We start from the raw sequence: 17,518 nt of genomic DNA on the forward strand, positions 1-17,518 counted from the left end.
CGCGCCTCCACGCGCTCCCCTCGGCTCGGGACGGCGAGCGCGGCCGCACACCGCGTGTCCCCGCCGCTTCCTTCCCTCCAGATTCTTCCTTTCCCTCCTCCAGGCCCAGCGCGCCACCCGCCACCCCAACCCGCCGCCTCCGCGCTGGGAGTGCGCCTGCGCAGAAGCTGCCCTCTCGCCCCTCCTTTCCCTCCCTTCCTTCCCTCCGCCCCTCCTCCCGTGCCCCGCCTTCCTTTCTCTCGTCGTTGTCACTTTAGCGCTCCAGGTTGGGAGCCTTTAGGTTGATTTCCCCGCTACCCCGCCCCCCTTCCTCTTTTTCTCCCCACCCCTCCCGCCTCAGCCCGGTGGAGGATGAGGCGGCCGCAGTGGCCCCAGCCCCTGCAGCGGCACCGGCGGTGGTTGCGGTGGGGGTGGCCGGAACTGGGGTGGTGAAGAAGCGGTGGCGGCGGCGGCGGCGGCGGCTGAGGGAGCAGCAGCCGCCTCAAGCCGCTTTTTCCCCCACCTCGCTTCCCTTCCTCTTTAGTGCAGCCAGGAAGTTTTTCGCTTCTGTGCATGTGTGTGTGTGTGTGTGTGTGAGTGCGCGCGAGTGTGGGTGTGGAAGGTGAAGGTTTGGGCGGCGTTTGTGCAGGCGTTGGGGTTTTTTGCCCACTTCTCTTCCCGTAACCCGGGGAGCTCCCGATCCTGGGCTGTGGCCCGGAGAGGGGGCGCGGCGGCGGCGGGTTTTCTCCTTTTGTTGTTGTTTCCTCCGCCCGGGGAGCTGAAGAGGGGACGCGCCTGGGTGGGGCGGCTCGGAGCCCGGGCCTGGTGGCCCCTGGGGGCTCCCGGGCGGGCAGGGTAGGGCCGCGTAGAGCGGGCTTCAACATGATGGCGGCCGAGGCCGGCGGTGAGGAGGGCGGCCCGGTCACCGCCGGGGCAGCGGGAGGCGGCGCGGCCGCGGCCTCGGGTGCCTACCCGGCGGTGTGTCGGGTGAAGATCCCCGCGGCCCTGCCCGTGGCCGCCGCCGCCCCCTTTCCTGGGCTGGCGGAGGCCGGCGTGGCCGCGACTCTAGGTGGCGGAGCCGCTCTGGGGTCAGGCTTCCTGGGACCTGGGTCTGTGGCGGGGACCCCGGGGGGAGTCGGACTGTCAGCCGGAGGCGCTGCCGCCGGCGTGGCTGGTGTCGCCGCCGCCGCCGCCGGAGCCGGCGGGGAGATGGCTTTCGCCAAGGGGACCACTTCGTTGCCTACTGAGACCTTCGGGGCCGGCGGCGGATTCCCTCCTCTGCCGCCGCCTCCTCCTCAGTTGCCCACTTTGGGCGCTGGCCTGGGAACAGTGGACGAAGGTGACTCTCTGGATGGACCAGAATACGAGGAGGAAGAGGTGGCCATCCCGCTGACCGCTCCTCCGACTAACCAGTAAGTCAAGACCGGCGTTTTGGGGGAAGCTGACTCCTCGGAAAGAAAAAGGAAAAACAGGTCTAGTTCTTTTCAGCTGTGACTGGTAGTGCTTTCAGCTGTGACTCGTAGTGCTTTCCGCTGTGACTGGTTCAGAAAAAGTTTTGAAGCTCAAGGTTCCGTGCGTACGGATTTAATTTGATCACTCATCTTCCCTACAGGCACACTCCCTGGCGTCTTGGTGTATTTATTGCTCCTCTGGGAAGATGTAAAGTTTTCAAGATGGGAAGCATGGGAAAATGTGTATCCAGGGACAACCGGATATGGTTCTGTCCCTTGCAGATTGAGGTGGCGTCCTGGGATTCAGCTGAGCTTGCAGCTACCGAGGCAGTCGTAGTCTGTATTAACCTGGTTGCATTCCCTGTTGAAGCTAGACGATTAGTGAGAAGCTTTGAATATTTGAGTGAGTATCGTGCTAGTATTGTTTGAAACATGCCTTAGTCGGATTGCTTTGTTTTTGTTAGACTGCAATTCCTGGCTTCTGGCTGTTGAAAGCATTGCGATGCAGAAAAGTCTTTGGATTGCTTTTGAGAACGTGGGTCAGCGAGAAAGGAAAGTTCTGTTAATTACTGGTGTGGTTAAGGGCCTGTACGCCAACAATATTTAACATGTGCAGTAGAATTCCCATTTACTAATATGCTACTATAATTCTTCTGTAAGTTGAAACTTTGTAAGTACAGTATTGAAGCGAACTAAAATTAATATTGTGCTTCCCTTCAACACCTTTTGTTGGTGGCAAATACAGTATTCTATTTGAAAATTAATTTTGACAATCTTCTGCAGAATATACAGGACAAATGACTTTTATATATATAGTACCTTCCTCCTTGTTCTCTTCGTAAGTGAACTTAGGTTTGGATCCTTAGAGGAACATGTTGATGGGCAGTAGGCAAAACTTGTTTTATAGATCCCTCATATCTGTCTTAATTGTCCTTTAGAATTTTGACAACTTTGGTGAAGTATCAGAGGAAGAAAGATTTGATTCCTGTGTTGACAATCACTCTAAGACAGTTGAAGGTGTTTTTCGTGTCTGTGTGTGTTTTTTTCTTTTCTTTTTTTTGGATAAGCTTCTTTAGAAGATTTAGAAAGGACTTAACAAATTAAGACATTTTTGACTTAAGGCTACATACATCTTTTGATGGAAAAGTAAAGTTAATCTTACGTCAGCCATGGAACAGGGGAGTTTTATTCCTTTTATATTGTTCATCATGAGTTCAATTTTTTGTCTAATTTAATTTCAGCTTATCATTTCTTATCTACATATTGCAGACTTCTCTGAAGGTGTTCTGAAAGTATTAAAAATTCAAAATTTACAGCACTGTTTACACATCTTTAAGCCTTTTTTTCAAAACTACTTAAGTATTAAGGGCCCTGTGGTTATGATAAAGTTCATCTTTTCATAATGAAAGAATACAGTCTTATGCCAGTTCTTAACTAAATTGAACTAGGCATATTTAGTGTGTTGCAGTTCTAAGGTTTTTTAAAAATAGAATTTATTTGGTAGAGCAGTTTTAGGTTCACTGCAGAAATGAACAGAAAACAGTGTTCCAATTAAATTTTTAATAAATATAAGTGAGAACCTAAGAAAAATTATACTTGTCAGAAGTCCACTGTAAGATCTTCATCATTTGGGTTTGGGAGTAAAAATATTATTTGTGTAACTGTGTATATGAGAATTGTTCATGTTCTAAAAAGTATCGTCTGTTTCAGTATAGTTTTTAAAAGTTGCCACCAAGAAGTACAAATTTCCCTCTCTTTTTTTATCTTAGATATCAATCCAGACTTACTGGAGTCAATACAGTGTAGGGGTTAAGTGTGCAAATTCTGAAGTTAGACAAGATTTGGGTTGGAATCCTGACTCTGCTACTTACTAGCTGTGTGATCTTGCAAAGGTCAGTTTCCCCATCTGTAAAATGGGGTAATAATGGTATCTCCCTCATATGATACTTTTTAAGGTTAATGAGAAATCCCTGAATGTATTCAGCACAGTATCTGATACGTAGTAAGTGCTCAATAAATTAGCTCAAATAATATATAATTTTATCATTAAATTGCTTACTAATTCTATAGGAACTCCCATGCTAATAGCTATTTGAGAGAATGTTTTGAATTCCAAGGGCCTGTCTACCATGATTAATTATATCAAAATTTTAATTTAAAGGCTTTCAGCAGGTGAAGCACGTTTAGAGATGGAATTCAAATGTTTTCTATAAATTCCTAATTTTAAATAAAGGGAAAAGCCTTAGAGACTTTGTTAAATAATGTAAAATCTTTCATGAAAGTATTGAAGAAATTTTTTTGGCTAAATTAATATATGATTACCAGTGACTGGTCACTTTAGTTATTGTGACTAAAATAACTAAATAACTAAATAATATTTAGTTATTATTTATATTAAGGAGGTTCGAGTTCACAGTGGTTTGTTGGATAGACTAGGGTTCCTGAATCAGTTTCAACCATGTGTCCAGGTTGTTCAGTGCTGTTGGTCACAAAAGAATCAAGTGACAATATGTAGATACACCAGTGCAAATATAATAACACTATTATTTGTATCTTGTTTCTCTGTGTACATGGTGAATCATTAGTCTCATGTTTATTACTGAGCATTTGCATTCATTTGGTTAAGGCCAGAAGTTTAAGTTTGTATAATTGTACCTATTACATTTATTTGAATACTCTTTTTTTTGCAAAATTTAGGAAAAAAATTTTAAAAGAAAAATATTCTCTGCATACATTTTTTATGTAGAAAATGTCCTGTATCTAAAACAGCTAATAATTTTTTTTTCCCCCCAAGAGAGAAAAGTTCACTGATACTTCGTTTACTATAATGGAGCTTTTTTTTTGTGGTCCTCTTTTCTTCCTTTCTTCCTCAGAGGTGAGGGGTGACAGTAAAGTAGTGTGGTTCCTTTAGTCCACCTTCTATTATGTATAGAGATTTTAAACTATGAGCCTGCAGTAGCAGGAGCTTCTTGGGCTGAATCCAGTTGAGAGATACATAATGCTTGTTGTTAGTGTATTTGGAGCATTGAGTGGATTAGTTGCCACTTTTAAAAATAGCAAAACTTCATGTTTAAGAAGTCTTGATTTCTAGCATCACTTGAGACTTGGCTTTACCTGGTTGCTGCTAGTGCTGGAGAATAGTTTTCTGTAGCTGAGTAGTGATTGCCCCACTGAAGTTCTGAGCTCTATAGTTAACTGTGGTCTCCACCAGGCCTGCTTCACCCTTGATATTATTTGTGTGGCGTCTGGCTAACTAGATCTTACCCTGGACCTAAGATCTAAGATGCAAGTTTTCTCAAGCCTGAAGGTTGAAGAAAAAAGAAATAAGGAATGTAAATAATACTTTTCATTTCCTTAGAAATCGTACTGTTTCTACAAAAATATAAATCATTAAGTCAAATAATTGTTAAATGTTAGTACTAAGACATGTAGTGTGCATTAATTTTGTCACTGCATTATAACTCTGGGTGAGTCATTTCTTAATAAAAGCGGGAGTGAGAATTGCAGAGATTAGGTATGGACATAGTGACCATAGAACCTGAACATGACCAGATATTTGTATAAGTAGGAGAGCAGTGTAGTAGGGGCTTAATTTAAGAGATACAGCAATGAGTAAGATATTCCTTTTCTTCATGAGTCTCTCTTCCAAGAGAGTTTTTGATCTAGTAGAAAGTTAAATGGGCTTCCCTCATAGCTCAGTTGGTAAAGAATTTGCCTGCAGTGCAGGAGACCCTGGTTGGATTCCTGGGTTGGGAAGATCCACTGGAGAAAGGAAAGGCTACCCACTCCAGTGTTCTGGCCTGGAGAATTCCCTGGACTGTATATGCCATGGGGTCGCAAAGAGTTGGACACTATTGAGCAACTTTCACTTTCAGAAAATTAAGTAACTTCAGTAGCTGAAGAAAAATATCATGAGTAAAGTATGAGCACATGGTCATGGGAGTTAAAATAATAAGACTTACATAATTATGATCAGTAAGTTTTTAGAGGAAAAATAGCAGGTATGTTTTCAGTAATTGATTCCTTTGACCTTTGCCTAATAATTCTGTCAGGTAAAAAAGAATTACAAATTAATGAGTATAATTTTTTGATCTTTAGTAAAGTGTCTGTCCTCAGTTCAATTGCTCAGTCATGTCCGCCTCTTTGCAACTGACCTCATGGACTGCAGTATGCGAGACTTCCCTGTCTATCACCAGCTCCCGGAGCTTGCTCAAACTCACGTCCATCGAGTCGGTGATGCTATCCAACCAACTCATCCTCTGTCGTCCCCTTCTCCTACCTTCAATCTTTCCCAGCATCAGGGTCTTTTTAGAGTCAGGTCTTCGAATCAGGTGGCCAGAGTGTTGGAGTTTCAGCTTCAGCATCAGTCCTTCCATTGAATATTCAGGACTGATCTCCTTTAGGATGGACTGGTTGGATCTCCTTGCAGTCCAAGAGACTCTCAAGAGTCTTCTCCAACACCACAGTTCAAAAGCATCAATTTTTCAGCTCAGCTTTCTTTATAGTCCAACTCTCACATCCATACATGACCACTGAAAAAACCATAGCTTTGACTAGAGGACCTTTGTTGGCAAAGTAATATCTCTGCTTTTTAATATGCTGTCTAGGTTGGTCATAGCTTTTCTTCCAAGAACTCATAATTATTTACCTGTGGTGTGGAGTAGGTTGAAGGGGGTGCCTACAGTAACTGAGAATACAGAGCGCTGCTGCTGCTGCTGCTGCTGCTGCTGCTAAGTCACTTCAGTCGTGTCCGACTCTGTGCGACCCCGTAGACAGCAGCCCACCAGGCTCCCCCGTCCCTGGGATTCTCCAGGCAAGAACACTGGAGTGGGTTGCCATTTCCTTCTCCAGTGCATGAAAGTGAAAAGTGAAGGTGAAGTCGCTCAGTCGTGTCTGACTCTTCGCGACCCCATGGACTGTGCCTACCAGGCTCCTCTGTCCATGGGATTTTCCAGGCAAGAGTACTGGAGTGGGGTGCCTTCTCTGAGAGCACTGCTAAAGGCTTGAATTAGTCTGGGTCATAGATTAGTCACTTTCAGGAAACCAGGCAAGCATTATTGACAGAGACAAAACAACACAAAAATCCAACAGGGGTAATTTAGGAAGAAGGGGAAAATGAAGAGGTCTTTCATTTGCTTCGTTCCCTGTTTACTAGCTGTTACAGAAATGAAAGATTGCCTTTAAGAGCAGCTCAGATACTCCAAAGAATACCTTAGTGGGGGCAGGTTGATAGAATTTTTGTTATTGACAGTAACCACTATTACTGCTGACATTTTTTGGTTGCCTACTACCTAATAGGAACTGCCCTTATTGATTTACTGGTGTTGTAGTTGTGTATTGCTTTGCTCCAGAACTTGGTTGCTAAAACGTTTATTTGCTCTTAATTCTAAAATTTGGGCAAGACTTGATGGGGACTGCTCCATGTGTCACCTGTTGGCTGTAATGTCCAAGGTAGCTTTTTAACTTGTAGATCTGGCACTTCAGCTGGACATGTGTGTGTGTGTCCATGTCCCAGTAGCCCACCCCCTGCCTGTACTCTTCATTCCGTTAGCTTGAACTTCTTCACAGCATGGCAGATGGGTTCCATAGGGAGTGTTCCTGAAGGACAAGATGGACCATGCCAAAGCTCTGTGTTCTTCATGTTTGCTAGTGTTCCAGTGGCCAGTGCTAATCATGCGACTGTCTACATGTAGAGTGGGAGTGGGCTATACACGGGCACCAGCAGCATCAACAGTATATGATGTTAAATTCGTCCCTTCTTATCCACGGCTTGATTTTCCACCATCTCAGTTACTCTTGGTTGGTTTCTTGGGGGTGTCAAGAGTAACTGCCTACTGCATGTGTTATTCATCTACAAGTAAATATTAGATAATATTAGAGTGCTAGTAATTAGGGGAGGCATACGAGAAAGGGCAAGTACTTTTAAGTTTTTTTTCTTAGGGTCTACATGGCAAATTGTCTTTCAACAAATGGTCCAATTATCCCAACAATATATTTTGTATCTGACCACCATGATGTTAATTTTAAACCACAAATGCTGAATATGGATGTTGTTTATGGCTCATTGCTTGAATATGCAAATATATGTATATGTATAGGTGTGTTATCTTGAAATCACCTGGAGTATATTTCTGTTGTGGGCTAAATAAAAAATAGTTATCAGGTAACATTTACAAATAACTTTTCCCTGTGTCTAACCACATCAGTGGGATTTGGATAAGCCTTATAGGTATTTCAGTGATTACATGATTTTGTGAGTGAAACAATGAACATTATGGGGGACAGAAATATAAAAGAATGTATAGTCTAGCTGGACAATAAGGCATTAATGATATAGAAAGAGGATAAAATTAACCTATTGACACATCGTTCAAATGTATTTTTCATATTAAGAGGATAGTTTTGGAAGAATTAAAGAGTGATTTTGAAGTTTTATACTAATTCTCTTAAGTTTTATAGAAAATTTGAGTAGCTTTTGTAGCATCAGTATATGACATTATGGGACTTGCCTGGTGGCTCAGTGGTAAAGAATCTGCTTGCCAGTGCAGTTGACATGGATTCGATCCCTGGGTCACGAAGATTCCCTGGAGAAGGAAATGACAACCCACTCCAGTATTCTTGCCTGAGAAATCCCATGAACAGAGGAGCCTGGTGGGCTACAGTCCGTGGAGTTGCAAAGAGTCAGACACGTCTTAGTGACTAAACAACAAAAACCTATGATGTTAAACTAGTCTCTCCTTATCCACGGCTTCATTTTCCACCATCTCAGTTACTCTCGGTTGATCATAGTCCCAAAATACTAAATGAAAATGTCCAAATATAGGCAAGTCATAGTTGGAAGAAGTGTACACTTTTCATTGTACAGAGACAGGGAGCAAGGCCATTCCCCAAAAAAAGAAATGAAAAAAAGCAAAACAGCTGTCTGAGGAGGCCTTACAAATAGCTGTGAAAAGAAGAGAAGCAAAAAGCAAAGGAGGAAAGGAAAGATATACCCATTTGAATGCTGAGTTCCAAAGAACAGCACGGAGAGATAAGAAAGCCTTCCTCAGTGATCAATGCAAAGAAATAGAGGAAAACGATAGAATGGGAAAGACTAGAGATCTCGTCAAGAAAATCAGAGATACCAAGGGAACATTTCATGCAAAGATGGGCACAATTAAAGGACAGAAATGGTATGGACCTAACAGAAGCAGAACATTTTGAAAAGAGGTGGCAAGAATACACAGAAGAACTGTACAAAAAAAATCTTCATGACCCAGATAACCACAATGGTGTGATCACTCATCTAGAGCCAGACGTCCTGGAATGTGAAGTCAAGTGGGCCTTAGAAAGCATCACTACAAACAAAAGCTAGTGGAGGTGATGGAATTCCAGTTGAGCTATTCCAAATCCTGAAAGATAATGCTGTGAAAGTGCTGCACTCAATATGCCAGCAAATTTGGAAAACTCAGCAGTGGCCACAGGACTGAAAAAGGTCAGTTTTCATTCCAATCCCAAAGAATGGCAATGCCAAAGAATATTAAAACTACTACACAGGTCACACTCATCTCACATGCTAGTGAAGTAGTGCTCAAAATTCTCCAAGCCAGGCTTCAGTAATACGTGAACCATGAACTTCCAATTGTTCAAGCTGGTTTTAGAAAAGGCAGAGGAAACAGAGATCAAATTGCCAACATCTGCTGGATCATCAAAAAAGCAACCAGAAAAAACATTTTTTCTTTTTTATTGACTATGCCAAAGCCTTTGACTGTGGATCACAATAAACTGTGGAAAATTCTGAAAGAGATGGGAATACCAGACCACCTGACCTGCCTCTTGAGAAACCTGTATGCAGGTCAGGAAGCAACAGTTAGAACTGGACATGGAACAACAGACTGGTTCCAAATAGGAAAAGGAGTATGTCAAGGCTATATATTGTCACCTTGTTTATTTAACTTATATGCAGAGTACATCACGAGAAATGCTGGGCTGGAAGAAGCACAAGCTGGAATCAAGATTTCTGGCAGAAATATCAATAACCTCAGATATGCAGATGAAACCACCCTTATGGCAGAAAGTAAAGAAGAACTAAAGAGCCTCTTGATGAAAGTGAAAGAGGAGAGTGAAAAGTTGGCTTAAAGCTCAACATTCAGAAAACTAAGATCACGGCATCCAGTCCCATGACTTCATGGCAAACAGATGGGGAAACAGGGTCAGACTTTATTTTTGAGGGCTCCAAAATCACTGCAGATGGTGACTGCAGCCATGAAATTAAAAGACTCTTACTCCTTGGAAGGAAAGTTATGACCAACCTAGACAGCATATTAAAAAGCGGAGACATTACTTTGCCAACAAAGGTATGTCTAGTGAAAGCTACGGTTTTTCCAGTGGTCATATATGGATGTGAGAGTTGGACTGTAAAGAAAGCTGAGCACTGAAGAATTGATGCTTTTGAACCGTGGAGTTGGAGAAGACTCTTGAGAGTCCTTTGGATTGCAAGGAGATCCAACCAGTCTATCCTAAAGGAAATCCGTTGTGAATATTCATTGGAAGTACTGATGTTGAAGCTGAAACTCCAATACTTTGGCCACGTGATTCAAAGAACTGACTAATTGGAAAAGACCCTGATGCTGGGAAATATTGAAGGCGGGAAGAGGAGGGGACGACAGAGGATGAGATGGTTGGATGGCATCACTGACTCAATGGACATGAGTTTGAATAAACTCCGGGAGTTGGTGATGGACAGGGAAGCCTGGAGTGCTGCAGTCCGTGGGTTCACAAAGAGTCGGATGTGACTGAGCAACTGAACTGAACTGACACTTTTCAGAGCAGTGTGATGAAATCTTACTCCATCCTGCCCAGACGTGAATCATACCTCTGTAATCATATCCAGTGTATCCTGCCTTCACATAGTAGTTGTTTCTTGGAGTTCAGATCAGAACTCTTGCAGTATCACAGTTTTGTGTCAAGCAAGCCTTATTTTACTTAATAATGCCCCCAAAGCGCAAGAGTAGTGATTTTGGCAATTGGGATATATCAGAAGAAGCTGAAAGTTTTCTTCTTAATAGGGAGCAAAAGAAATCATATGCTGCGATTATGATCTGTGGTAGGAGTGAATCTTCTGTCTGAAATTGGGAAGGAAAAAGAAATCCATGATAGTTTTGCTATTGCACCTTAAACTGCAAAATATACCATCAGTGTGTGATAGGGTTTAGTTGAAATGCAAAAGGTGTTACGTTGTACAATAAGACATTGTGAAAGAGACTACATTCACATGACTTTATTACAGTATATTATAATTTTCTATTTTATTATTATTGTTAATCTCTTACTCTGCCTAATGTATAAATAAATTTTATCATGGATATCTGTATATGGGAAAAACAGAATGTGTATGGGATTCGATACTAATTCAAGGTTTCAGGCATGCCTGTGAATCTTGGAATGTATCCCCTGAGGATAAGAGAGAACTACTGTGTAATCAGGACAGTGATACGCATAGATAAATAGCATTTTAGTGATAGAGGAAACTGTCATTGCCCAGTGTAAAAACAGACTCCAGTAGAGTGACTCGAGGTCACACATCTAGGTAGTGGTTGGGAATCCATTTCCCATGATGTTTCAAATGTGTTTATATTTGAGTAATAAAATGTTTAAAAATTTTTTGTGTGTGGGGAAGGAAGTGGAAAGGCAGAGGCCCATTACTGAGTAATCATTTACTATATTCTAGGTACTTTACATAGGCTATCTCATTTAATTTTCATAATTATGTAGAGGGAATAGATATTATCCACTTTTTTATTGTTGAGAAAACTAATAGAATTGGATTTCCAATGCAGATGCTACGCTTGTTCCTTTGTCTTACCCATTCCAGTACATATAATATACACAGATAGAAGTATACCCACACAAAACTTAATATACTCCAGAACTGACTAATCACTGGGTATAATGGACTGAATTATATCTCTCCAAAATTCATAGATTGAAGCCCGAACCTCCAGTGTGACTGTAGAGTTAGGACATTTAAGGTGATAATTGAGGTTAAATGAGATCATAAGGTGGGTCCATAATTCACTAGGACTGGTGTTCTTAGAAGAGGAGGAGACAAGGAGTGCACATGTGCAGAAAAAAGGCCGTTTGAGTTCACAGTGAGAAAGTGGCCATCTGTAAGTCAGGGAGCGATGCCTCACGAGAAACCGACTCTATCTGTTGTGTTGTTTGTAGTCTTTCACTTGTGTCCGACTCTTTGCAAACCCATGGACTGCAGCCTGCCAGGGGTTTCCTGGACAAGAATACTGGAGTGGGTTGCCATTTCCTTCCCTAGGGGATCTTCCTGACCTGGGAACCAAATTCATGCCTCTTCTGTCTCCTGCATTGCAGGCAGATTCTTTCCCCACCGAGCCCGAACTGTTGACGCCTTAATCTTGGATTTAGTCTGCAGAACTGTGAAAAAGTAAAACAACTGTGTTATTTAAGCCACCTAGTATATGGAATTTTGTTATGGCATCGTGAACTGACTGATAGACTGGGTAATCCTGTGTCTTTAAAAATCCTGCATCTTTAAAAATGGCTTTGGATAATTTTGCAGCAGATTAAATGCACATTTACTGCTTGAGAAACAGCCTTCATTGTTTTATTGTCTTTTTTTCACTGTACGAAGGAAAAACTAGCTTCTTTGTGAGTTAGTGACTTATATTTCCTCTTTTGGCTATAGTTGTATTGAAAGATGGGAAACATTTAAATGCATGTCTGATTATTATAGTGCAAAAAGATCCATGTTTAACCATGGGTGGAAGCTGTATGGTATCTGTGAGTGAAACATTATTCCAATAGATTTTCTGTATTCACTCTGTGAACACTGTAACATTGTTACTTGTCATATTCCTTTCTATTTTATCTGTCTCTAGCTAAGGGAAAGACCAATTCTTTATAAAGTCTTTGTAGTTAGTAATTGTTCACAGTTAAGATACATGTATAATAGAACCATATTTTTCTTTCATCCATGTCTATCTACCTAAATATTGACTTATCTCTCAGATTTTTCAAAGTAAACTTATTTTGAGGTAATTGTAGATTCATATTTAGTTGAAAGAAATAATGCAGAGATGTTTCCTTCACCCATTTTTCCTCAATGGCAGCATCTGGTGGTATCACAACTAGGAATCAGTTTGAATTGATGGAGTTCACTTATCCTACTCAGATTTCACCAGTTCTGTGTACAGTGTGTGTCTATGGTATGCATTTAAATCTATACAGTTTCATTGCATGTGTTCAGTTCGGTTGTTCAGTCATGTCCGACTGACTCTTTGCGACTCCATGAACCGCAGCACACCAGGCCTCCCTGTCCATCACCAGCTCCCGGAGTTCACTCAGACTCAGGTCCATCGAGTCAGTGATGCCATCCAGCCATCTCATCCTCTGTCGTCCCCTTCTCCTCCTGCCCTCAATCTTTCCCAGCATCAGGGTCTTTTCAAATGAGTCAGCTCTTCGCATGAGGTGGCCAAAGTACTGGAGTTTCAGCTTCAGCATCAGTCCTTCCAGTGAACACTCAGGACTGATATCTTTTAGGATGGACTGGTTGGATCTCCTTGCAGTCCAAGGGACTCTCAAGAGTCTTCTCCAACACCACAGTTCAAAAGCATCAATTCTTTGGCACTCAGCTTTCTTCACAGTCCAACTCTCACATCCATACATGACCACTGGAAAACCATAGCCTTGACTAGACGGACCTTTGTTGGTAAAGTAATATCTCTGCTTTTTAATATGCTGTCTAGGTTGGTTGTAACTTTCTTTCCTAGGAGTAAGCATCTTTTAATTTCATGGCTGCAGTCACCATCTGCAGTGATTTTGGAGCCCTCCAAAAATAAAGTCAGCCACTGTTTCCATTATTTCCCCATCTATCTGCCATGAAGTGATGGGACCAGATGCCATGATCTTAGTTTCCTGAATGTTGAGTTTTAAGCCAACTTTTTCACTCTTCTCTTTCACTTTCAAGAGACTCTTTAGTTTTTCTTCGCTTTCTGCCATAAGGGTGGTGTCATCTGCCTATCTGAGGTTATTGATATTTCTCCCAGCAATCTTGATTCCAGCTTGTGCTTCCTCCAGCCCAGCATTTCTCATGATGTACTCTGCATATAAGTTAAATAAGCAGGGTGACAATATACAACCATGACATACTCCTTTTCCTATTTGGAACCAGTCTGTTGTCCCATGTCCAGTTCTAACTGTTGCTTCCTGACCTGCATACAGGTTTCTCAAGAGGCAGGTCAGGTGGTCTGGTATGCCCATCTCTTTCAGAATTTTCCACAGTTTATTGTGATCCACAGTCAAAGGCTTTGGCATAGTCAATAAAGCAGAAATAGATGTTTTTCTGGAACTCATCACCAAAGTAAAGATTTAGAACAGTTTCATTACCACCAGGACCCCTCGTGTTTTCCTTTTATAACCAAACCCGCCTTTCTTCATTTCTAACTCCTGGCAACTATTAATCTATTCTTCATTTTGTCATTTCCAAAAGATTATATAAATGGAATTGTGTAGTATGTAATTTTTTGGGATAGCAATTACCACTGAACACAGTTTCCTCAAAATTTATCCAAGTTGTTGCTTGTATCAGTACTTCCAATAGTTCCTTTTTGTCGCTGAGTAGTATTCTGTGATATGAATGTAGTACAGTTTTTAAATCATTAACTCATCACAAAACATTTGGGTATTTCTGGTTTTGACTGTTAAGAGAAAAAAACTGCTGTGAACGTTTGTGTTTTTGTGTGAACATAAGTTTTTTTTTTTTTAGAATAATGTCCAAGAGTGCAACTACTGGATTGTGTGGTAATTGCATATTGACTTTTATAAGAAACTGCCAGTCTCTTATCTAGAGTAGCTGTGTCATTTTACATTCTCACCAGCGGTACATGAGTGATGTTGATTCCCTGTATCCTCACTACTCACAGTTTTTAATTTAAGGTGTTCACATAGATGCCTAGTGATATTCTATTGTGGTTTTGATATGCATTTTCCCTAGTGATTGATACTGAAAATCTTTTTAGGTGCTAATTCGTCATCTGTTTATCTTCCTGGGTGGAATGTCTGTTAATCTTTTGCCCCTTTTCCAATAGGATTGTTACGGAGTTTTCAGAGTTTTTTATGTATTCTAAATATTAGTCCTTTATCTGATATGTGGTTTGGGAATATTTTCTCTTATTTTGTAGTTTGTCTTTTCTCTTTTTGACAAGGTCTTTCACAGAGCAAAAGTTTTTAATTTTAATGAAACTTAATTTATTAATATTTTTCTTTAAGGTTGCACTTCTGGAGGCAAGTCTAAGAACTCCTAGCCTGGGCCTCATAGATTTTCTCCTTTGATCGTTTCCAAAAGTTTTATAGTTTTATGTTTTATACTTAAGTTCATGATCCATTTTGGTTTCTTTTTTTTTCATGAAAGATATGGTTTAAATTGATGTTCATACTTTTGCTTCAGTTCAGTTCAGTCACTCATTTGTGTTCGACTTTTTGTGACCCCACGGATTGCAGCATGCGAGGCTTCCCTGGCCATCACCAACTCCCGGAGCTTGCTCAACTATGTTCGTTGAGTCGCTGATGCCATCCAACCATCTGATCTTCTGTTGTCCCCTTCTCCTGCCTTCAGTCTTTCCAAGCATCAGAGTCTTTTCAAGTGAGTCAGTTCTTTGCATCAGTATTGGAGCTTCGGCTTCAGCATCAGTCCTTCCAATGAATATTCGGGACTGATTTCCTTTAGGATGGACTGGTTGGATTTCCTTGCAGTCCAAGGGACTTTCAAGAATCTTCTCCAACAACATGTATCAAAAGCATCAGTTTTTTGGCGCTCAGCTTTCTTTATGGTCCATATCTCACATCCATACATGACTACTGGAAAAACCATAGCCTTGACTAGACAGACCTTTGTGGGCAAAGTTGTTTCTGCTTTTTAATATGCTGTTTCGTTTTGTCATAGCTTTTCTTCCAAGGAGCAAGCGTATTTTTTTTTTTTCAAAATTTGTTTATTTTAATTGGAGGCTAATTGCTTTACAATATTGTAGTGGTTTTTGCCATACATTGACATGAACCAGCCATGGGTGTACATGTGCCCCCCATCCTGAACCCCCCTCCCACATCCGTCCCCATCCCATTGCTCAGGGTTGTCCTAGTACACTGGCTTTGAGTGCCCTGTTTCATCATTGAACTTGGACTGGTGATCTATTTCCCATATGGTAATATACTATAGGTTTCAATGCTATTCTCTCAAATCATCCCACCCTTGCTTTCTCCCACAGAGTCCAAAAGTCTGTTCTTTACATCTGTGTCTCTTTTGCTGTCTCACATATAGGGTCATTTTTACCTTCTTTCTAAATTCCATATATATATATATGTGTGTGTGTGTGTGTGAATATACTGTATTGGTGTTTGTCTTTCTGACTTCACTCTGTATAATAGGCTCCAGTTTCATCCATCTCATTAGAATTGATTCAAATGCATTCTTTTTGATAGCTGAGTAATATTCCATTGTGTATATGTACCACAGCTTTCTTATCCATTCATCTGCTGATGGACATCTGGGTTGCTTCCATGTCCTGGCTATTGTATACAGTGCTGCGATGAACATTGGGGTACACGTGTCTCTCTCAGTTCTGGTTTCCTCGGTGTGTATGCCCAGCAGTGGGGTTGCTGGGTCACAAAGCAGTTCTATTTCCAGTTTTTTAAGGAATCTCCACACTGTTCTCCATAGTGGCTGTACTAGTTTGCGTTCCCACCAGCAGTGTAGGAGGGTTTCCTTTTCTCTGCACCCTTTCCAGCATTTATTGTTTGTAGACTTTTTGATAGCAGCCATTTTGACTGGTGTGAGACGGTACCTCATTGTGGTTTTGATTTGCATTTCTTTGATAATGAGTGATGTTGAGAATCTTTTCATGTGTTTGTTAGCCATCTGTGTGTCTTCTTTGGAGAAATGTCTGTTTAGTTCTTTGGCCTATTTTTTGATTGGGTCGTTTATTTTCCTAGTATTGAGCTGCATGAGCTGCTTGTATATTTTTGAGATTAATTCTTTGTCAGTTGCTTCATTTGCTATTATTGTCTCCCATTCTGAAGGCTGTCTTTTCACTTGCTTATGGTTTTCCTTTCTTGTGCAAAAGCTTTTAAGTTTAATTAGGGCCCAACTGTTTATTTTTGCATTTTTATTTCCATGACTCTAGGAGGTGGGTCATAGAGGATCCTGCTGTAATCTATGTCAGAGAGTGTTCTGCCTATGTTTTCTACTAGGAGTTTTATAGTTTCTGGTCTTATTTTAGATCTTTAATCCATTTTGAGTTTATTTTTGTGGATGGTGTTAGAAAGTGATCTAGTTTCATTCTTTTACAGGTGGTTGACCAGTTTTCCCAGCACCAGTTGTTAAAGAGATTGTCTTTTATCCATTGTATATTCTTGCCTCCTTTGTCAAAGATAAGGTGTCCATAGGTGTGTGGATTTATCTCTGGGCTTTCTATTTTGTTCCATTGATCTATATTTCTGTCTTTGTGCCAGTACCATACTGTCTTGATGACTGTAGCTTTGTAGTATAGTCTGAAGTCAGGCAGCTTGATTCCTCTAGGTCCATTCTTCTTTCTGAAGATTAGGAGCAAGCATCTTTTAATTTCATGGCTGCAGTTACTATCTGCAGTGATTTTGGAGCCCACGAAAATAAATTACGTTACCGTTTCCATTGTTTCCCCATCTGTTTGCCATGAAGAGATGGGACTGGATGCCATGATCTTAATTTTTTGAATGTTGAGTTTTAAGTCAGCGTTTTCACTCTTTCACTTTCATCAAGAAGTTCTTTAAATACTCTTCACTTTCTGCCATAAGGGTGGTGTCGTCTGCATATCTGAGGTTATTGATATTTCTTCCAGCAATCTTGGTTTCAGCTTGTGCTTCATTCAGTCTGGCATTTCGCATGATGTACTTTGCATATAAGTTAAATACGCAAGGTGACAGTATATAGCCTTGATGTACTCCTTTCCCAATTTGGAACCAGTCCATTGTTCCATGTCCTGTTCTAACTGTTGCTTCTTGACTTGCATACAGAGGCAGGTAAGGTGGTCTGGTATTGCCATCTCTTT

At 41.3% G+C, this 17,518-nt stretch overlaps 1 protein-coding gene across 4 annotated transcripts in view; it reads left to right on the forward strand.

Annotated features, from left to right (window-relative positions):
- Nucleotides 1-254: 254 nt before the first annotated feature.
- RASA1 (RAS p21 protein activator 1) overlaps nt 255-17,518 on the forward strand; it is a 113,968-nt gene continuing 96,704 nt past the window's right edge. Inside the window, exon 1 of one of the 4 annotated variants that reach the window (XM_070794014.1) lies at nt 255-1,391. In XM_070794014.1, the coding sequence (XP_070650115.1) occupies nt 862-1,391 (530 nt within the window). In that variant the 5' untranslated portion in view covers nt 255-861. The remainder of the gene's footprint in view (nt 1,392-17,518) is intronic. The other 3 variants (XM_070794013.1, XM_070794012.1, XM_070794015.1) reach the window with 3 other exon arrangements.

The sequence above is a fragment of the Bos indicus genome, chromosome 7 (genome assembly GCF_029378745.1).
Source record: "Bos indicus isolate NIAB-ARS_2022 breed Sahiwal x Tharparkar chromosome 7, NIAB-ARS_B.indTharparkar_mat_pri_1.0, whole genome shotgun sequence".
NCBI classification, from domain to species: Eukaryota; Metazoa; Chordata; class Mammalia; order Artiodactyla; family Bovidae; genus Bos; species Bos indicus.